The sequence below is a fragment of the Dasypus novemcinctus genome, chromosome 5 (assembly GCF_030445035.2).
Source record: "Dasypus novemcinctus isolate mDasNov1 chromosome 5, mDasNov1.1.hap2, whole genome shotgun sequence".
Lineage (NCBI taxonomy): Eukaryota > Metazoa > Chordata > Mammalia > Cingulata > Dasypodidae > Dasypus > Dasypus novemcinctus.
The window spans coordinates 19,980,916-20,004,325 of record NC_080677.1 but is presented as its reverse complement, the minus strand read 5'-3'; the positions used below and the strand labels follow the sequence as shown (position 1 = coordinate 20,004,325).

General features: G+C 37.5%; 1 protein-coding gene across 2 annotated transcripts in view; it reads right to left on the bottom strand.

Moving 5' to 3' along the window:
* The window catches only part of AMPH (amphiphysin), a 267,871-nt gene that overhangs the window by 26,369 nt on the left and 218,092 nt on the right, over positions 1–23,410 (bottom strand). Inside the window, exons 12-16 of one of the 2 annotated variants that reach the window (XM_058296765.2) lie at positions 23,088–23,204; positions 19,214–19,237; positions 17,325–17,348; positions 14,525–14,557; positions 11,115–11,171 (exon numbers count right to left, since the gene is read on the bottom strand). In XM_058296765.2, the coding sequence (XP_058152748.1) occupies positions 11,115–11,171; positions 14,525–14,557; positions 17,325–17,348; positions 19,214–19,237; positions 23,088–23,204 (255 nt within the window). The remainder of the gene's footprint in view (positions 1–11,114; positions 11,172–14,524; positions 14,558–17,324; positions 17,349–19,213; positions 19,238–23,087; positions 23,205–23,410) is intronic. The other variant, XM_058296766.2, reaches the window with a different exon arrangement.

Below are 23,410 nucleotides of genomic sequence, written 5' to 3'. Positions count from 1 at the left end.
CACTTTGCACTGGTATGGTATATTTGTTACAAATGATGAAAGCACATTTTGATAATTGCACTATTAGCCATAGTCCAAGGATTAATTTAGGGTTCCCTATTTGTGTAGTGCAGTTACACGGATTTTTTTTTAAAGATTTATTTATTTTTATTTATTTATCATCCCCCCTTGCCACTTTCTTGCTGTCGGCTCTCTCTGTCCGTTTGCTGCATGTTCTTCTGTGTCTGCTTGTCTTCCTTTTTGTTGGGTCATCTTGCTGCACCAGCTCTCCGTGGGCGCAGGTCATTGGCTCTCTGCGGGCACAGGCCAGCTTGCTTTCACAAGGAGGCCCCAGGACACGAACCCAGAGCCTCCCATACTGTAGACAGGAACCCAATCGACTGAGCCACATCCGCTTCCCAGTTCCATGCATTTTTTTTTTTTAAATATTTATTCTAGTACCATATATACATACCTAAAATTTCCCCTTTTAACCACATTTAAATATGTAATTCAATGAAGTTCTCTACCTTAAAACATTTTAATTTAAAAATCAGAAATATAAAATAGCTACAGGCCATTTAAAACACCATAGCCAAGGAATGTGATTTCATTTGCTAAAGACTGCTGGGAGCAATATACTAGAAATGAGTTGGCTTTTATAATGGGAATTTATTAAGTTAAAAACTTACAGTTCTGAGGGGTGGAAATGCCCAAATCAAAGCATCATCAGAGATGCTGTCTCAGCAAATGTTGGCTGCTGGCAATTCTGAACTCTTTCCACATGGCAAGGCACATGAGGAATCTGCTTGTTTGGGTCTCTGCCTTCTCTTCCAAGCTACGCTCTTCCCGAGCTCAGCTGTGGGCCATCAGGCATGCAACCTACCTCTCCCCTCTCCTCAGGGCCTCCTCTCTTTGAGCCTGTTAGGGGCCTCTTTGCAAGCCTATGTGCTCTGCTGATAACCAGCTTCAGGCCTCCAGCCTCTGAGACCTCTCAGTCTCTCGGGGTTTCTCTTTCTCTGCTGCCTTTTCTTCTGTGTGTCTCCGTTTTAAGTCCTCTGTTTATAAGAGTCTGTAGGAAGACTAAGACCCACCATGGGTCATGCCTCACTGAAGCAATTCAATCAAAGGCCCCCAGTCACACCCACAGGAATGGATTAGCTCCAAGAACATGATCTTTTCTGCTATCGACAAAAAGTTTCAAACTGTCAGAGCATGGCAGCAAGTTTACAAAAATACTCTTGCTTTTTTCTATTTTTATTAATATAAATAAGCATACTTATTTAGTATAACTATTTCACTAAATGGATAGGCACCAAAGGGCTCAGAAAGACAACTTTCCATCCAAACAATTTAAATTCTAAAAAAACGGAAGTGTTTTTCCAGAAGTGTAAGAAGTCTCCAATTAACTTTTTTTTTTTAAGATTTATTTATTTATTTAATCCCCCCCCCTCCCCCGGTTGTCTGTTCTCTGTGTCCATTTGCTGCGTCTTGTTTCTTTGTCCGTTTCTGTTGTCGTCAGCGGCACGGGAAGTGTGGGCGGTGCCATTCCTGGGCAGGCTGCACTTTCTTTCGCACTGGGCGGCTCTCCTTAGGGGGTGCACTCCTTGTGCATGGGGCTCCCCTACGCGGGGGACACCCCTGCGTGGCAGGGCACTCCTTGTGCGCATCAGCACTGCGCATGGGCCAGTTCTACACGGGTCAAGGAGGCCCGGGGTTTGAACTGCGGACCTCCCATGTGGTAGACGGAAGCCCTAACCACTGGGCCAAGTCTGTTTCCCTCTCCAATTAACATTTTGATTGGAGAGATGAGTAACTTCTACCAAGCTCACAACAACTGACCAACAGCCACCTCTTTTTCTCTTGTACAGCCATCCAAGTCCACGCACATGATGATCTCCATAGGGAAGAAAAAGTTATGCTGAGATTATAGAAAATGAAAACCCAGTGTTGAACAAATATGAAAAATACTGGTCTTTTGCCCCTGAACAAACCCTTCACTGTGATGCAGCCTGTAAACTCACCACCCCTTCTTTTTCAAAGGGCAAATAAATGGAAGGTACTTTAGTAGACCAGTGTGAAAAGAGATTTGATATTTTTGATTGGCTTTTGCAACCTTTTAGGGGTGGTCTGATGCAATTCTAAAGAAAAAATGAGATGAAATTTGCTCGAATATGTCCTCAGAAGTCCATTATAAGAAAATACTCCAGTTTTATCATTCAAAAAGAATTATCTTCATAATAGAGCAAATTTTCAAGCAGGAAACAGGTACCATAACCTCTCAGGGTATGATCTTGCCACTTGAGAAAGTCAAGGTGATTTGCTATGACAGCAATGACCTACCTAATGGAGGACCCAAAGGCTTATTTGCCAGAGCACTGAGAATTTAGTCATTAGCAAGCAGACAGTATGCTATGAAGGAAGTAGGGAGTCTTACCAGGAGCCAAGAGAAGTTTCAAATCTTGAGTCAATGTATATTAAAAAATCATATAGCACTGTTTGTAGTGGTAATGAACTCTCTCAGCTTCTGTTTACCTGAGACTGTCTTAATCTCTCCCTTGCTTTTTTATTAATTTATCCTCTCCCCCCCCCCCCCCCCCCCCCCCCCGCAGCTTGCTTGCTGTCTGCTCTCTGTGTCCATTCGCTGCACGTTCTTCTGTGTCTGCTTGCTGCGCCAGCTCTCAGCGGGCACGGGCCATCAGCTCTCCATGGGCACAGGCCAGCTTGCCTTCACAAGGAGGCCCTGGTACATGAACCCAGGGCCTCCCATATGGTAGATGGGAGCCCAATCGATTGAGCCACAGCTGCTTCCCTCTCCCTCGTTTTTGGAAGTATCACTGGATATAAAATTCTTGGTTGGCAATGGTTTTCTCTCAGTATTTTCAGTATTTCAACCCACTGCCTTCTTGCTTCCATGTTTTCTGATGAGAAAGCATCACAATATAATTAGCATTCCCTTGTACCTAACATATTTATTTTCTCTTGCAGCTTCCAGAATGCTCTGCTTGTTCTTTGCATTTGACAGTTTGACCAGTACATGCAACAGTCAAGTTTCTATTAAGTTTATCCTGTTTGGTGTTCTTTGAGCTCTCGGATGTATATTTTTGCATCTTTTGCTCAGTTTGGGAAGGTTTCTATCATTATTATTTTCAATATCTCTTCTGACCTTTTCTCTCTTTTTTCTCCTTCATGTGATTCCCTTAATGTGTATGTTCATATACCTGATGGTGTCCCAAATGTCTTTTAGGCTATTTTTGCATTCTATAATGCTTTTCTCTTCCTGTTCCTCAGACCGACTCATATCAACTGCATTGCCTTTGCAGTCACTTATTCTTTCTTCTGCGGGCTCCAGTCTGCTGTTGAACCCTCCTGGGAATTTTTTTCATTTCAGTTATTGTGGCCTTCAACTCCAGTAGTTTTACATGGTTCCTTTTTAAAATTTCTATGTCTTTATTGAGATTCACAGATTGTTCATTCACTGTATTCCTAAAATACTTTAGATCTTTCTCAATATTTTCCTCAATGCTAAATAGAGTTCTTCAGACTGAAAGGAAAGGGTACTAGACAGTGGTTCAAAGCAGAATAAGGAAATAAACACCTCTGGAAAAGGTAACCATATGGATAATTGTAAACGCCAATGCCATTGTATGATATTTGTGGTATGTAATAACACTCCTTATAGGTGCTAAAATACAAACACATAAAAATAATGATCAACATATGGTTTTGGATATATAATGTGCAAAGATATAATTTGTAGCAAGTATGAAAAAAGTGGGTAGATGAAAGGATAAAGAGTGTACAAGTATGCTACTGAAGTCCAACTGGTATTTAATCAAATATGATTGTTATATACTTACGATGTTAAATATTAGCCACAGTAGCCACAAAGAAAATACATTTAGAAATAAATGACTGGGGACTCAATATAGTATAATACAAAAAAATAAAAAAAAATACGAAAGCCAGAACTAACAGAAGAACTGAAGGATGCAAAAGGTATAAGACTTGCAAAATGGCAGAAGAAAGTCCTGCATTATCAGTATCAGTGGTTAATTTAAATGTAGATAGATTAAAGTCTCCAGTCAAAAGGCAGAGATCAGCAGAATGCATAAAAAACATGACCCAGCCACATGCTGTTTACAAGAGAATTACCTTAAATTCAAATACATAAGTAGGTTTAAAGTAATGGATGGAGACAATATACCATGCAAAAAGCAACCAAAAGAAACCTGGAGTAGATATACTAATATCAGATAAAATAGGCTTTAAGTCAAAAACTGTCAAAAGGGATGAAGAAAGTCATTATACACTGATAAAACGTGTCAACTCAAAAAGAAGACATTACTATTTTAAGTATATATGCAGCTTCCAGCAAAACTTCAAAATATATGAATCAAATATTGACAGATTTGAAGGGAGAAATAGCTCTACATTAATAGTAGGAGACTTTACTATATCACTTTCAATAATGGATAGAACATCTAGACCAAAGATTGATAAGTAAACAGAAGGCTGGATTAATACTCTAAACCAACTAGACCTAACAGACATAGATAGAACAACTCACCCAAAAGTAAGAGACTACACATTCTTCTCTAGTGCACATGGATCATTCAACAGGATAGACCATATTTGAGGTCACAAAACAAGTCTCAGTAAATTCAAAACTACTGAAATCAAGCCATGTATCTTCTCTAACAATAATGGAATGAAGCTAATTAATAACAGAGAGAGAATTAGAAAATTCACAAATATATGGAAATCAATAATGTACTCTTAAACAATGGATGGGTTACAGAGAAAATCACAAAGAAAATTGGGATATACCTTGAGGCAAACTAAAATGAAAACACAGTATATCAAAATTTATGGGATACGGAAAAATTAGCACTGAGAGGGAAAGTTCTGGCTCTAAATTCACATTTAAAAAGAAGAAAGATTTCAAAACATAGACCTAACCTTAAAACTGGAGGAACTAGAAAAAAGAAGAGGAAAAGAGCAAACTACACCCAAGTGACGGAAGGAAGGAAATAACAAATACAAGAGCATAAATAAATAAAATAGAGAATGAAAAAAAAAATACAGAGAATCAACAAAACCAAAATTTGTTTCTTTGAAAAGATAAAAAAATGATCAAACTTTAGCTAGACGGCTGAATAAAAAATGATAAATGACACAACTAAAATCAGAAATGAAATGGGAAGCATTACTAACAACCCCACAGAAATCAAAGGACTATAAGAGGATACTCTGAACAACTGTACACCAAGAAATTAGATAACCTAGGTAATAGACAAATTCCTAGAAACACAAACTACTTACATTGACTCAAGAAAAATTAGAAGATCCCAACAAGCCAAGAACAAGTAAAGAGACTGAGTTAGTAACCAAAAACTTTCCAAAAGAGAAAAACCCAGGACAGGATGGCTTCAGAGGGGAATTTTACCAAACATTCCAAGAAGAATTAATACCAATCTTGTTCAAGCTCTTCCAAAAAATTGAAGAGGAGGTAACATTACCTAATTCATTCTATGAGGCCAAAATCACCCTCAAACCAAAGTCAAATAAAGATACCAGAAGAAAAGAAAATTACAGACCAATATCTCTTATGAATATAGATGTAAAAATCCTCAACGAAATATTAGTACACTGAGTTCAACAGTGCATTAAAAGAATTATATTCCATGATCAAGTGGGATTTATCCCAGGTGTGCAAATGTGATTCAACACAAGGAAGTCAATCAATGTAATACACCACATTAAGAGAATGAAGGAAGAAAACATATGTTCATCTAAACTGAGGCAGAAAAGGGATTTTATAAAATATAGCACTCCTTGATTAAAAAAAAACACTTAGAAAACTAGGAATAGAAGGAAGCTTCTTCAACATGATAATGGGCATATATGAAAAACTCACAGATAACATCATACTTAATGGTGACAGACTAAAAGCTTTCTCTCTAAGATCACTGTCACCACTGTTATTCAACATTTGTACTGGAAGTTCTTACCAGAGTTATTAGGCAAAAAAAAAAAGAAATAAAAGACATCCAAAGTGGAAAGGAAAAAGTAATACTTTCCCAGTTTACAGATGACATGATCCTATAAACAGAAAAATTAAAAACAAAGCTCCTAGAGCTAATAATTGAAATAATCGAAGTAGGATACAAGATTAACATCTAAAACCAGTAATATTTCTATATAAAAATGAGCACTCAGAAGAATAGCAACTAAGAGAATCAAATATCTAGGAATAAATCTAGCCAAGGATGTAAAGAACTTGTTCACAGAAAACTACAAAACATTGGTAAATGAAATCAAAGATCTATTGGAATTATATTCCATGTCCATGGATTAGAAGAATAAATATTATTAAAGATGTCAATTCTACCCAAAGCAATTTACAAATTCAACACAATCCCAATCAAAATTTCAACAACCTTCTGTGCAGAAATGGTAAAGCCAATCATCAAATTTATTTGGAAATGTAAGGGACCCCCACACAGGCAAAGTCATCTTGAAACAGAAAAATGAAGTTGGAAGACTCTTGTTTTCCAATTTTAAAACTTGTTACAGGAAAGCAGACTTGGCCCAGTGGTTAGGGCATTCATCGACCACATGGGAGGTCCGTGGTTCAAACCCTGGGCCTCCTTGACCCATGTGGAGCTGGCCCACATGCAGTGCTGATGCGAGCAAGGAGTGCCCTGCCACGCAGGGGTGTCCCCACATAGGGGAGCCCCACACGCAAGGAGTGCACCCCATAAGGAGAGCCACCCAGTGCAAAAGAAAGTTCAACCTGCCCAAGAATGGCAAAGCACACATGGAGAGCTGACATAACAAGATGACGCAACAATAAAGAAAACACAGATTCCCATGCCGCTGACAACAACAGAAGTGGACAAAGAAGAACACACGGCAAATAGACACAGAGAACAGACAACTGCAGGGAGGGGGGGATGGGATAAAATAAAATAAATAAATCTTTAAAAAAAAACCAAACTTGTTACAAGCCATAGTAAACAATGGTATCGGTACAAGGACAGACAAATGGGCAAAATGGAATTGTGCTTAGAATTCAAAAATCAATCCTCACATTTATGTCTGATTTTTTGACAAGGGGCAAAGACCACTCAGTTGGTAAAGAATAGTCTCTTTAACAAATAATGCTGATAAAACTGGATCTCCATTTGCAAAAAAAATGAAGGATGATCCCTGCCTCATTCCATATAAAAAAAACCAACTTAAAATGCCTGTAACATTTAAAAGAAAATAAAGAATAGAGAAAAAAAAGGAAAAAAAGAAAATTTTAAAAATTAAAAAAATAAATAAAATGCATCAAAGACTTAATATAAGAGTCATAACTATTAAACTCCTAGAAGAAAATGTTGGAAAGTATGCTCAGGATCATGTGTTAGGCAATAATTTCTTAGAATTTACAACTGAAGCTTAACAAAAGAGAAAATAGATAAATGGGACCGCATCAAAATTAAAAACTTTTGTACCTCAAAAGACTTTATCATGGAAGCAAAAAGACATCCTACACAATGGGAGAAAATATTTGGAAACAACATATCCAATAAGGGTTTAATAGACAGAATATACATAGAAATCTTACAACTCAACAACAAAAATAAATACAATGCAATTTTTAAATGGGCCAACAACTTGAATAGATATTTCTCCAAAGATATAAAAATGGCCAAATGATACATGAAAAGATGCCCAACATCATTTGCCACTAGGAAATTTTGTAAATCCAAACAAGATACCATTTCACACCCACTAGAATGGCTCCTATTAAAAAGTGAAAAATAACCAGTGTTATGAAGGATATGGAAAATAGGGAAATTCATTTTTTTGTTCATGGGAATATAAAATGGAACAGAAACTGTGGAAAACAGTTTGACAGTTCTTCAGAAAGTTAAGTATAGCTTTACCATATGACCTGGGTAATCCAATTTCTAGGTATATATCCAAAAGAATTGAAAGCAGGGACTCAAACAGATATTGAAGAATAATGATGTTCATAGGACCATTATTCACAATTGTCAAAAGGTGGAAGCAATCCATGTGTCCATCAACTGATGAATGGATAAACAAATATAGACTATATATACAATGGAGTATTATTCAACCATAAAAAGGAATGTTATTCTGATACATGTGACAACACAGATGAAACTTGAAGACATCATGTTGAGTGAAATAAGTGAGAAACAAAAGGACAAATATTGTATGTTATATGATCTCACTGATATGAAATAATTAGAATAAGCAAAATCATAGAGTCAGGATCTAGAATATAGATTACTAGGGGACAGGTTGGGGATAAAGAATGGAGAACTAAGGCTTAAAATATATAGAGTTCCCATTTTGGAAAAATGGAAATGTTTTGGTAATAGATGATGGGATGGGCAATGTTAGGTTGTAAGTATGGTAACAGAAGTAAAAGTTTAAAAAAATTCATGAGATTGCACCACAAAAAGAGTGAACCCTCAGTTAAACCATGGATTATAGTTTACAATGTGATTTCATCAACTGTAACAAATGTACCACACTAATGCAAAGTGTTAATAATAAGGTATGGGAATCCAGCATGACTTTTCTGTAAACCCACAACTTCTCTAATTAAAAAAATATGAAATAAACAAATTCAAAGAAAACTTACAATAAAGAAAATATTTGCATCAGAGTCTGTGTTTCTTGAGGGTCTAAAGAAATTTTGACGTTTTATCTAAGATAAGAATAAGTAGGTTGATTTAATGAGTACCATTTCATTTGCTTGCTGAACATTTGAAATTGGGCGATGCATCAATAGTGTAGTATGAAGAGGAGGTAAGGCAGGGTAGATTCCCACACATCACAATGTTCTCCCCTTTTATAACAATGGACCCAATATTATGATACAGCATCACCACTAAATAATTTAAATTCCTGGAGATGATTTTGACTCTGAATGGTAAGTTTAAAACAGGATAGCATCATATATATCAAATTAGCTACTCAAATTTGGAAATAAAATCAACCTTCTATTCCTTCTGAGAGTGTAAAATTGTACATATTTTGTCAGGATAAGAAAACAAAGATAAACTTTGAGCAACGCTCATGGCGAGATGTAAAATAGTCATTTCAGAGTTGTGCTCTGTTTCACGTGTTTTTTTTCCTGCAAAATGCTTTCCTCAACAGACATTCCAAACATTTTTATATCACTGCAAACCAAAGCACAGGGTGCTGTTAATTCCCTATTGTTTGCTAGAGTAACAATTATTATACATTCAGAGGAAATGGACACTGTTTGCATTTATTTGTGGATGCCCCAATGGTTTAAGACTCAGCAATGGAATGGTCTCTTTAGAACCAAAAGAATAGTATAACCGTGGAGCATATTTTTCAGGGTTCTCTGTGATAGGATGAATGGTAGGTCAATGCAGAGGAAGAGAGGGGCTGGGAAAGTAGGGTTAGATCTAGTCACATCCCAGTATGGAGTTTGCTTCTAATCCTGCTTCTCTAATCTTGCAAGAGTTGTGTAGTACAAAGGGCTTTAGAAGCAACTCAGTACCCTGAACGCACTTTGCAGATGTGTAAGAGCCTAAATTTGTACTCAAGGGATGCCCTGTAGAGCCATCAGATGCAGCCTGGGATATATGGGATATATGCAGCTGACCATCAACTTTGACCCCAATCATGATCAGAACAGGCAATTGACCAAACACTGCTAAGTTTTCCTGCTCCAGAGAAGGTCTTGTATAATCACAACTCACCAAGAGAAGCAGATTCCCTGTGATTCCTTACTTTCTAGTAGGATAAAGCCAAATATAAGCAGCATATTATGCCTATTACACTGGGCATAACAAAGTTAAAGGTCCCTAGATGAAGTAGGTTCAAGATATCTGTTTCAAAGATTACATATCAAGAGAAGGGAAAGACAGGCATGAAAGATCCTTGAAGTAGCTGTGCAATTCAATATTCAAAGGAGTTTCAAAACCACTGGATTCTATGCCTGGATCTTTGCATCAAAGTAGTAGGTACGAGCTTTTCTTTTATGGCAGTATTTCTCAATTTTTATTAATTGACTCACAATTGATAATTCAAAATCTTATCCTCTAGCACCAATGAAACCCTTTCCTCCATCACTCAGGCCAAACATGAAGAATGAGTCTTTCCATTGTTAACAGTGCTATAATTTGTATTTTAAACATTTAAATCTTTATTTGTAGGACATACAAATCCTCCACTCACCTGGTAACCCAAAAGGCAAAAATGCAATAATCTGTTGAGGTCTTAATACAGACACATTTGCCTTCGCCAAAGTGTCAAATAAACCTACCATCAAGGCAAACTTTCCAGAACATGAAAACCCCTACTTATACCCAATTGCCAGCTTCCAATGTAAAAGCCAGGAACTGGGAAAATTATCCACAATCCCCATGGAAAAACCAGTGACCTACAAATAACCTTCATGAGCTAATCCATGAATAGCCAAAATCATGGACAAGTTACACAAGTGTCTTTGCTTAAGGTCTCTTCGCTCAAATTCAGCAGGGACTTGCTGCTAAGAGTTCTCTGATAACCTCAACACTGCTCTGGTAACAATCTCCTCCATTCCCAAGAGTAACTCCTGCTTCCTACTCATTTCCCTAGATAAGCTTTCTCTCTTCTTATTTGATACCAATTAGGAATCGCATCGATTATTTTATGCTCAGCTAATGCCTCTACTGTGTTCTGATTCTTTCCACAACTCACAAACTAAGGGATTAGAAATTAAATAACCTAAGGTTTGAGAAAAAACAAGGATCTATTTTGAAGCATGAATTCTTAAGGCAATTTCATTTTCAATCCTGTAGTCACAAGGAAATAATCATTTCCTTGGTGGATTTATTTTAATCCAACGAAGTCCCATAGTTAGGAGACTTTGATTTTTGCTGCATTCACTGTGCCTTTATAAATTAAAGTAACCAAAGTCAAAAGTCACAATGAGATTTTTCAGAAGCTTTTCATCCTGTTTTCTAAAATAGAGGAGGCTGGGAAAACCATATTCTGAATATTCAAGCTCTATATAACTGGAATGACCAATTTACTTTAGAGCACATAGTATAACAACTTCCCCAAAACTCAAGTCAAAAGCAACTTACGAAATTACAGATCATACTCTGGTCTGACTGCATAGTGAATAAAGAAGTATCCTGAGGCTAAAAATCAGGGAGAAAAGAGAAGATTAAAAATTATTTAATGTTCTAGCTAATTTCCTAAAAAATATGTGATTTAAATTAACTTCCACCAATTGTGTCAATAAATACAGTTTAAAGCTTTTTAAAAAGTCCCCATATATTTTAAATCAGAACAAAAATAATGCTAACTATTCTAAATATAAATCTGAACTAGCAGAAAATGATAAAAGTCAGTAAATAAAGGACACTTATCTTCAGTGACATCGTTGGTCCATAGCTCCTCTGGGATCTACAACTTCGGGGCATCTACTCTGAATTAGAATTCAATTGTTTAAATGTTGAAAATGCAGTATCACTAGGTCACCTAATTGTGACTTTGATGGGATATTTATGAGCCATAATTTTAAAAAATTTATAAAATATATTTATTGCCTAAAAAAGAAGTTGGAAGACATCTAAAGGAAGAGCAGTGACTTTTTTTTTTTTTTTCTGTACTGTGTTAACAACAGGGGGGTATGGAAAAAAATATACCAAATGAATGCTATGGACCATCATTAATATTAATAGTCTGATGATATTATCTCATAATCTGTAATAAGAGTTCTACAATGGTGTGGAACATTGGTAAAGGGTTGTGGTATGGGAATTGTACAAATGTGTGTGATTGTTTTGTATAAGGTCACAACTTCTGTAATAAAAATATATTTTAAGAATTTAAAAAAAAACAATGTCTCTGGACTGGGGACACACAGGCATTAAATATGATTGCTTAATTACACATGGTAGATGAAGTGACTATTTACATAATACATATTGAGGACATACCCCCCTTCTTTCTGGTAGCTAGACTTCTACCCTCCAGATGGGAAACCAGAAGTGTCTTTCCTGGGAAATCTGACTAGTCCAGAAGTAAAGAAAAGGCTCCCTTAGAAAAGATAAGCCAGAAAAGCCTACAGCAAGGTCCATAGTCAATAAGCTCTGCTCACCTCTGCAGGTTTCCAGACAGCTTCAGTATCATAACATTAAACATGGGTAGGTAGCAAAGACCACCAGATATTTGAAGAAAGAAAAAAAAAACCCTCAAATATAAAAGGGAGACCAAACAGTGTTGTTGTTGTTTTTTAAAAAGCAAGTGAACAAAACAAGGACCTTGTAAAGGAAAAAAAGAAGCCCTCAAAAATGATTATTAATCTCCTCAGAGATATAAAGGAAGATGTTGCATTCATGACACACAAGAGGAGGATGCTATTAGAAAACAAATTTTGGTAAACAAAAAAGAGCTCCTGAAATTTTTTTAAAAATCTAAAGGTGAAAAAATCTGCTAGAAGCATTGGAAGATAAACCTGCAGAAATCTCCCAGAATGCTGAGAAAAATGACAGAGAAAACAGCAAAGAAAAAAAAAATAAGTAAAATTGGAACATTAGCTCAGGAAGCCAGCACATAAAAGAAAAACAGAGGTGTCACAGAATGAGACAACAAAGAAAACAGAAGTAAAAAATCATCAATAAAAGAATTCCTCCAAAATCCTCCAAGCAAAAGAGGAATTTTAGATTAAAGGTAGCTAGCATGTGGATGAAAATAGACACTGACTACATACATCTTTATGAAATTCCCCAAACACTGAGACAAAGAGATGACTCTAGAAACTTCCAGGAAATGATAAAGAAAAGTGAAGGAAGGGGGAGGGGGTAAAGACAGGGACAGATAGAAGAGGGAGAGGAAGGACTAGGAGAGGACAAGAGATTTCTTATAAAAAATCGAGAATCAGAATGGCAGAGTTGGGCAGTGGCAATAGGAAGGATAGAACGTAGTAGAGCAGTGGCTTCCATACTCTAAGGGAAAGCTATTTTCAGCTTTTAATATAATATCTAAACTAATGGTCAATTACTTATATGGGAATAAAGAAATTTTCAGATGTGTCAGGTTACAAATATATACATTCCAAGCACACTTTTCTAAGGAAGCTACTGGAGGATGAGGGATCAAACAATAAATGAAGAAGATCTGGATCCAGAAAACAGTGGACCAACAGAAGAGAGATGTGAAGGGAATCCCCACAAAGCATAACGTAAGAGCCCACAGCAGCCAGAACGACAGACGGAATTTCTTCAAGAGGATGAAACTGATTAAACAGTTAAAATTTTTCAACTAAATGAGAGAAGAGTTCAGGAACTACAGAGTATGGGGTTGAATTTGTGACTGCTAGCAGTCTTTTTATGGTCATTTTAATATTACTATGGATTGTTTGGATGGCTCTGATGTAAAATATTGGAGAAATGCCAAGGGAAGGAGACAGAGTGAATTGTGAGAGTAAGGAGTTAAAAGGGTTTAAAGTCCTCACCTTCCAGAGAGATGGGTCAACAGAAAAAGCTTTGAAAATCAAGAAGAGCACTTATATAAGAAGTTGTGCACATATATGGCGTAAAACCAGAGAATCTGCTAAAAGAAGTGAAAGTCATTGCCTTAGGAAATGCAAAAATGAAACAGGAAATGGCAGGGGTGTATGAGGGCCTGTTTTTTAAAATTAAAAACCATTAAAATTTTTTATTACTTTAAAAATTATGTGCACTTATAATTCTGATAAAAATACAAACTTAAAAAAAGAGACATGAATAATTTTATGACCCAACCTTTCAATGCATTATCATCTCTCTTTGTGTTTGTGTGTATTTGAGTGTGTTTTTATGAGTGGATTTTATCCTTCCTTAAGTAACTGAGTAATGAAACTTTTAAAAAGAGAAATTCTAAATGTTAAATTTATTAAAATCTGACATTCTGAGACATTCATTGCAGACAAGCCTATGCTGGATGTTGCCCTTGAAGACACTGTCAGAACTTTGCCCGAGAGCTTGATAGCCATGTGACCTGCCTTTTACACAGTCTACGCCTGTCTATCTGTTGACACATAAGCAGCAAGTGGGACAGTTCGTATATGTGACTCCTCTGTTACAGACTCCCTAAGAAACTACTGTCTTCCTGGACAGAGCTAACCTGTGGTTTCTGATCTTCCAATGGCTCCTTTCTGGAGAACCACTGAAGTCAGCTTTTGCACAGCATGGCTCCTAAATGAATCTTTAGAAGCACTGAGCAGTAAGGATATGTGAGGCTGTTGGGCTAATAAGGGCTCTACATGCTTTATCTCACTTAACTTTCAAAACAACCCTACCATGCTGTTCCTATTACTGTCTACATTACCAATGTATAGGTAATGATTTGTACCTATACTTATTTGTACCTATACTTATTCCACTATACTAGTGACCTAGATTTGTACCTATACTTATTCCACTACACTAGTGACCTAGATGGATCACATTTAAAAACATTTCAGCATTCTCAGCAGTGGGGTCTTGCTAGCAAGATGATTTCTTACCTGGGTGAATCCATTAAATGAGCCACCCGAAGCCTAAACAGAAATGGAAATTAGAATATGTTATTTCTTTTCATCACATTTTTAAGATACATCTATGTCCACTAGACAAGTTGGAAAGTAAAGACCACCACAAATTTTAAAATAACACAAAAGGTTATTGTGATCAAAAGTGCTTAGGAATGCAAAAGGCCAAACTATATTACTTTAGATAGGTTGACAAAAAAAGGAAGATTATTTTTACAATTATTGTTGGTAGATGGCCAAGGGCTAACCAAAACTCACTTTCTCAATAATGATAAGATGATGCCACAGAAGAGTCATAACGGATTAAAGAGGTCTTTTTTCAGGCCAGTGATAGAATACAGAAGATACCTGCTAGAACTTCATTTATTCATCACTTTGACAAACAGCAATAGAATGAGATTCCACAGCTTCAGTGGGTCTAGGTAGAAATATTTCATGTGTTCTTATTGGTGTGGAATCACTCTAAGAACAGTAAATTAGTCTGTTTTGCTCTTGGTTTAGCATATTTTTATTGTTTGAACAGTAAAAATGAAAGTAGGAAGAATAAACTCAGTAAATAGGATCATAAAGTAGATTCTCATTAGTTACCAATGCAATCATTTTGGGGTTTTGATTTTTTTTTTTGTCAACCTATTTGTGTTTGGTTTGCACAGACTTCAAGAAGTACTTGATAATCTGTCAAGGAGATAAGTCAGGTATTAGAGAAGAGAGGTGATGGATAATGAAGTATGTTAGAGACATTAGGATAAAACAACCTACAGAAGCCTTTTTCTAGTCTATGCCATATACTGGGGTAAGTACCTCTTCTTTATCAGCCTCTATTTTGTGGCACAATAATCCATACATATCTGGTTAAAAATTTCATCTTCAGACAAATCTGAGCTGTTGCTGTCATTATCTTGGGGACCAGTAGACTCTCGGTGCTAGCATTCGGGGAAGTTTCCAGAATCAACTGCCTAGCTAGCTCTTGGCTTTGTTGCCAGCAGCTGGCAATTGCTTGCTTCCCATATCCACATGCGAGCCCTTTCTTGCTTTCAGCTATGTCAAAATGTTTCCAGCAATTATCTAAGCCTCCCATATCTCTGATAAACCAATGATTAGTAGAATCTGGCCAATTGGCAAATTCACTTTCTTGGCCATCTGGTAGACCAGAGAATCCCAATGTACCCTTATTATTCACTGCTGAATCCAAGCTTAGCCGCCAGACTTGACCTGGATCTGTTGCCCAAGATTCTGTCTTTGCAATTCCTGGTAAGCTAATAGTCTGACTACGGTTTCCAGTCACTGTACCTTTGGCTCTCTCTATTAATGAATCTTCTGCCTCACATGAACACCAATCTCTGCTGTTTGCATCAGTTCCAGGAGAATTAAGGTCAGAATTTACTGACTCACATTCTATTGATAAAACAACACCCTGATTTTCATTCCTGACACCTCCAGAAGCATAGAACACAGCCTCACACTGAATTTCTTCAGCATTTGCACTATGCTGTGATGAGTGATAAATTATATCATGGTTACAGAGATCTATTAAATTTTCCTTTATGTCTTTTCTAGCTAAAGCAGATTCCACAGGACTTGCATCTTCAAAATTAGATACAGAGTCCATCTGGAGAGGCAGATAGAAGATATCTATGTGATGGGCAGGTTTAGCTCCAGAGCCCTCTATAATTTTATGGTTACTTAATACTACTGGAATCCCATCATCGAACCCTTGGTTTCTGTCACTATATTCATCTCCCATATCTATTTCTTCTGCATCATTTTCTAATAGGTCAGTTTTCTTGAAATACTTTTTATTGGTTTTTGTACTTTTCTTACATCTAGCTCTTAGATCTATCTTAGTCTCCTCTTCTTTGATTTTAAGGTCTCCAGGTCTTGCTTTTCTAGTGTCTCAAGAAAATACACTCCCCTATTTCTCTTACTTTCACAAGCTTTCCCTTCAAACTGCACTACACCCTCTAGTGTCTTGCTACCAAGAGCTCCAATGTCTACCTTTTCACATGTCTCCACACCTGCCCACATAGGATCTTCCATCTTCTGTTTCTCTTCCTCCTCTTCTGACTTTTTATCATCTTCATGACTTTGTTTGAACAGGCCACCAGTTTCCATGGCTGGGCTCTCTGAGTCGAGAGAGGATTCATAAGGCTGCTCCATCTCCATATAAGTAGCTATAGCAAATCCAGCCTCGGGCTCAGGCTCAGGAGACAGCTTTTCATTTCCACCTGGAGAAACTGGCCCCAGGACACACTCACCCTGCTCAGCTACAGTGACCCAGTTCACAGAAGTAAGCATTCCAGTGGAGAATCCCATGCCTTGCTCTGCTTCAAAGAGACCTGCAGATTCTTCCTGAGACCCACCTGGGGTAATTTCATGGCTGTCACTGTCTGAACTAGCATCAGGGCCCCAAGTAAATACACCTAAGTCAGTCTGAGATCTTTGAATTTCTTCGGCCAACCCACTGTCTGGAGTTTCCTCCAAGATCAGGTTATACAAGGAAAGGCTTTTTGCAGAGTCAGTCTTTAGAATATGCAGAAAAGCAAAGGAAAAAAAAAAAACAACATAAGATGAAACAGATCATGGTAAGATTTGATGAGAAACACAAAGCTCTCAGAAAGGTAGCACCAGTTAAATAAAACTAGAAAAGGTTTAAATTAAATGACTTAAGGCTAAAATTTGTGACTAGCAATGCTATGAGATAAAAGCTCATTCTAGATAATATATATTACATATTAACTACCAAAAAAAATCCAGAATTTTCTGGAAATTTACCTACCGGCTGTACCAAATCAGTGCTTGTCTGTATGGGTGGGAAGAAAAAAAAACATGAGAAGAAAATTAATTGGTACATTAAAATCCCCTGTGAACATTCTGCTGAAAGCTGTGGCTTTTACTGGCTGGACGTTAAATTTTAATCCCAATAACTTGTTTTGTGATACGAATGAATTTTGTTCCAACACTTTTCAAGATTACTATGCAGAAATACACACCATATACAAAGAAAGCCTCTGTCATTTTCTAGCATCAACAAGTATGTTTTATGACTAGTATATAATTCCACTATAGCAAATTCTGAAATGCAAATCTCCAGTAATTAAGCAGGTCTGGGAGCACCAGAATAAGATCAAGCAAGAGAGGCCATAAAATTACCCCATATCTTATGCTCTGACATAGTATCAGGATAAAGTCTTTCCAAGACTCATCCTCCTCTTGGTTCTCCCCTTGAGGTGGAAGTATGGACAATGACCACTCTAACTGCCTGGAGGACTTGTTCCCTAACCATTTTCTGTATCAGAAAAGAACCTGAGAGGATTAAGAACTGAAAGCCATTATGTCCAGGGAAACATCATTTTGCATTCTTGGTATTGTTACCAGTCCCAGCAGGTTTGTCCCCTGAAACAATCAAAACTCTATCTTCTGGATGATGCCCTCACCCTCACCATACCCTGCCATAGCTAGGGAAGGAAAATGTGTTATAGTTCCAACTAAAGATATGAAATATTAGAGGCACAAAAAAAATTAGCATTGTTGACTTGATCTCAAGACAGTTAATCCAGAGTTGAGGCCAGAATTCAAATGTCCTGAACATCATCAATCCATGTGTTCTTTTATGTGACTACACAGGTAAAAGCAAATCACTATGAAATATATAACTTAGTCATTGGGGTTCTCAACCAACATTCTTTAACTTTTTTCTTGGGAGGTTGCTTTGATCCCCCAAGGATCCTAAGTAATATAGCAGAAACCTGCTCCTATGGAAAGGAAGGGGAGAAAATAGTAATGATAGTTCAGAAGACCCAGCTCATGAAGAGCTAGCTATATATACCAAACTAATGAAGGAAAGTAGGCTAAGACCACAGGACCAGGGCTTTTCTAAATCAGGGTAGACAAAGGCCCTATCTCATGGCATGTGAGGCTCCAAGTGGGTGTGGTTCCTGATTTCACAGCATAGATGCTGCCACCACGAACCCTGCTTATGTCTCTTTTCTGACTGCAAATTCTTGAAGGGTTTATCCTTGCACATTAAAATTAGCTGAATAAATAAGCTTACTAACAATATCTACCTTTTATTTATATATGCCAGGCTTTGGGCTTAATACTTTACAAATATTGTCTTCTTTAATCCTCACACAATCCTAGGAAGTGTCATTATTCTTATTTTCCAGATGAGAAAAACTGAAGTTTACAGTTTAGAAATTGCTTAAAGTCACGAGGTTGTAAGTGGTAGAGCCTGGACTGAAATCCAGGTATGTCTGGCTCTAAAGCTCAAATTCTTACTAAGTTTTATTGAATATTATAATGTAGAGTAGACTATCCTTCATGTTTCCTCAATCATACTTTTCTTATATTGTGTTTAAAAACAACAACATACATGCATGCCCCTCCCTCCCAACATTTCCTCCAGGCACCAGTAACCACAGCAGGAAGCACCAAGGGCCAGAAGACCAATGCTTAGCCATTAGCCAGTCAGGAGGCTGGTGTGCTGGCATCCTTTTCTTCACCACCATTTCCAGGTTCCAGTGATGCTGGGAAACTTCCAGGGACCGATGATCATTTTAGGAGACACATTATCATTAAAAACATTAAAAAAAAAAAAAAAAAAAAGAGCTACTAAATTTCTAGGAACCCAGATATATCAAATTACGTAGTTCTCAATACTCTTACCGTCCATAGGTCCCACGGCAATGTCTAAAAGAAACAAACAAAAATACTGTCAGTATGCAAAACCCGAGCACATGAAAAATACTGAAGTGATGAAAACTCTTGAAATAAAGGCATAAACACTTTCTGAGCATTCAGTAGAGCACTGTTCAATAGCACTTTTTTGAGGCTGGAAATATTCCAGATATCTGTGCTGTCCAAAATGATAGTCATAAGCCACAGGTGGCTGCTAAATGTCTGAAATGTGAACAGTGTGACTGAAGAGATAACTTTTAATTTGTTAGTTTTTCTTAACATGAATTGAAATAGCCACAGGTAGCTCACGGCTGCCATACTGAACAGTACAGGTCTAGTCAATCTGCCTATTTTGATAGAGGTGGATAACTATATTTTAGAATACAATGAATGGGGTTACTCTAACATACACACACACACATACCATTAAAATAAAATCAAGCAACAGACTGGACCTTCGAGGCTACCACATCTTCTGTGAAAACATGCAGATTCTAAACACTGTCAATGCTATTTCCTCTACCATCATATTCAAGAGGACCGTGAAGATAAATTAAGACAAGTTTGATAGTAAATGAACCTGAGAAAAGCAGTTCTTCAATGTCAAAATAGATTATAACACAGCTCAATGAAGTGATAATCATGAAAATTAACAGGGTAGTCCTAAGATATATGGGTAAATAACACTTCTGATAGTTTAATCATGACACTTAGTGATCCTGGAGAAGGCATCCATATGGTTCAAATTGCTTCCACTCTGTGTGTGGGGAGTAGGGAGGACTTCTCTTTCTAATTTCATTTGTGTTTGAGAATTACCACTACATCCACATCCTTTCTGCCCATGTTTGTGGCTAGAAATGATCCATGTATATATACTCGCTTTGAATCACTAAATGTGAACAGCAAACTGGAGAGCCCAGCACCCTCATCTCAAAGACATGACTATTACAATGTTTTGAGATGAGATTACAAATTTTCTCTTGTTTGGATTCTGTAGGAGAGAATTGTGTGGCACAGCTCTGACTTATATCCACCCACTTGGTCTCCGCCAGCTTTAACTGCACCGCAGTCTGCCCTGCATCTCTTGTCAGCCATGTTGGTCTCTTTCTTAGCACCTACTCGTAGGAATGACTAAGATAGGGGCATAGATACGGCTGCACTGAAAGCCACACATTTTTGTACACAGACTTTCTCAGCCTTTAATATGCATTTCCTCATCACCTAGATGGTTTATGTTTTCTTGCGTCTCAACCATTTAAGAAGCAAAGATCATAAAAGCTTCTACACATCTCTGCATAACGTAAGCAGCACCAGTATTTTTTTTGCCAAAGCAAGGCAACAGTGTGAACCATCTTGTTTCTCAACCCTCGGGATCAGGACAGGGTAAGTGAGCTTGTATGGACCTGCTGTGGAGATCAGGAGGTGAGGTGTACTGCCAGCAGCAAGAATGTCAGATTAAAGCATGGGGTCAGGTAACACATAAGGAGATGATTCTGAGGAAAGGGAGAGAAGGCTGGCAGAGTATAAGAGTACTGCATTTTTGGTCAACTCAGTCCAAGACTTTTCTCAGCAGAAGAGGAGAGATGTGATTACGGTTGGACCAAGGGTGACTGCAGCCAGGTGGCTCAATTACAGCCACTGGGAAGCCAGAGAAGTTTATTACTTTTTCCTGAGGAAGCACGCATTGGCACACATGGCTTTTCTTAATGCAGTAACTCACGTTCTTCAAAACTGAGACTAATAAGATTTAATCAATGTCATTTTTTAAAATTCTGAAATGATCCCTTAGCCTTAATGTCACACAAAGTTCCTTGGTTTATGGTTCAATGTAATCATGCATTGATATAAAAGAGGGTCTCCATGATTCAAACTTACAATGACGCTACTGAATCTCACCAAAGAGCTTTAAAGCATCCACCATGGAAACTTCCCTTCAGTCGCTAAAGAAAGGAGCTATGGAGAGTAAGTCAGAAGTCCCTTGAGAAAGTTCCAGAAGGAAGTATACTGATTTATATATGTACTCATTTTCTATTTTTCTTGGCAACCAAGGCAGGCAGCTCAAACTTGTTGATAGTTATTACTTTGGAGTTTCCCAAAGTATGTTTCAGAGAATACTAGTTCCACAAATGTTAAGAAAAGTATCAGTAAAACAGGTTTCTGTGGTCAAATTTGGGAAACTAAATCAAAATGGCTTTTTTTGTACTAGACGTCTTCTCAGAGCTGTTAATATTCTAATGCATGTTGTGACTCTCCTGGAAGGAAGTTAACAGAGAGAGCTTCCTGAAATTGTTTTTAAAAATATCAATTTTTGGCAAATCACCTTTAAGGCTAGTGTCTGGTCTGCTTATTTTCCTGACTTAGTGGCCTCCTCTTTTACAATACGGGGGGATTTAGAAATCCAATCACAATCTGGAACAATGCATGAATTAGAAAGACTTATTTATTTATTTATACATACATATATACACACATACATATATACACACTGGGGCCAGGGATTGAACTGCAAACCTTGTATGTGAGAAGCCGGCACTCAACCACTGAGCCACATCGGCAGCCCTGAGTTAGTTCTGTCATTTGTTTTGCTTGTTGTTTGTTGTTGTTGTTTTTAGGAGGCACTAGGAACTGAACCTGAGACCTTCTATGTAGGAAGCAGGCCCTCAATCGCTTGAGCCACATCCACTGCCCCGCCTTATTTATTGAGGTTCATAATGAACTGTCTGCTCCTCCATGGTTCACTGGAAGGTATCAAGAAGCCTGGGTCCCAAATCCTAAAGCATTTTTTTTTCTTAAGCTAGGTTTCACAATATCCCATAATTTAATTTGAAACATATTCCTAGATCTTTGGATTTGCCTCCAACATGTTCAAAATCCTGAAATGAATGATTTCTTATTTAGAAACAATTTTGAGTTAACTTCCTTCCACCGGTGTGAACCATTGTAAGCTAACTCCATTCCATAGGAATCACCTACAGGTCACTGCAGACCTCACCACCAGGTTCCTTTAACAGGGAATGCTATGGAATAACTACTGGAATGAAAGAAATGTTGAGAGTGAGGAAGTGATGAGCAAGGATAAGCTTGGGTAAGCCATGCCAACTCGGTGTCAACCAACAATCAGGATAAAAAAAGAGAAAGTGCTACAATATAGAGCAGGGTTTCTTAACCTTTTTTGTTCCACAGACCCCTTTGCTAGTCAGGTGAAAACCACAGACCCTTACTAAGTCCACACTATACTGTGTACTATTTAATAAATATATCACACCCACACCAACACGTGCCCACAAGAATAATGTTGTTTTGAATTATAATTCAAGCTCACAGACCCTTGGTTAAGAATCCCTGATATAGAGAATGAAGATAATATCATCAAGTTCAGAACTTTCAAAACTAAAAAGCAGTTCTCTTAAGTCATAATCTCATGGTTATTTCAAACATGCCTTAATCTATAAGGTGTGAGAAATAAAAGCAGAGGAAACTATAAAAAGACTAAATCCAAAGTCAGAAGAAAGAGCTTTATTTAGGGGAGCCATAAAACGTCCTATGCTGGACACCTCTGAGCATGAAAGGGTCACTATTTATAATTACTCCAGGACAGAAGATTCCCTGGGCAAATCAGAACATATGGCATCCCAGTTCAATGGAAAGAGAAAGCTAACGGTATGGGGGAGGTTTAGAATAATTGATGTTCCTAAAGTCCTCTTTCTACTACCTGTTAGCTATACCGGTCAACCAAGAAGTAAAGTAGGTAATAGCCAATTGAAAGGGAGAGGAGTCACTGAAAACTGCATGTGTTAACTTACCGAGCTTATAAAGGCTTATGAAACCTCATCCCCAAAGACCCAAAAGAAACACCTGATACCTGAGACATGGGTGAGTGGGCCATTCCTGCAGAACCCACTGATGCAACCTCAGGTTTGAAAGGGTCGAAGTCCAGATCCAGTAAAGTCTCCTCTTTCTTTACCTCAGGGACCTCATTCTGTTAAAATACATAGGAAAAAAAGAGCATATATTAGCTTGAATCTGATAAGAGCTAATGACATAACCCATGTGCAATTCTTCCATTATCATTCAGTATCCCCAAACACCCAAGAGAGTTAACCATTTAGGTGGTACATTAATACACTTTAAGAATCACTTAGTTAAATGTGGTATGGAGGAAACCAAGGAGCTCTGGCCAAGCAC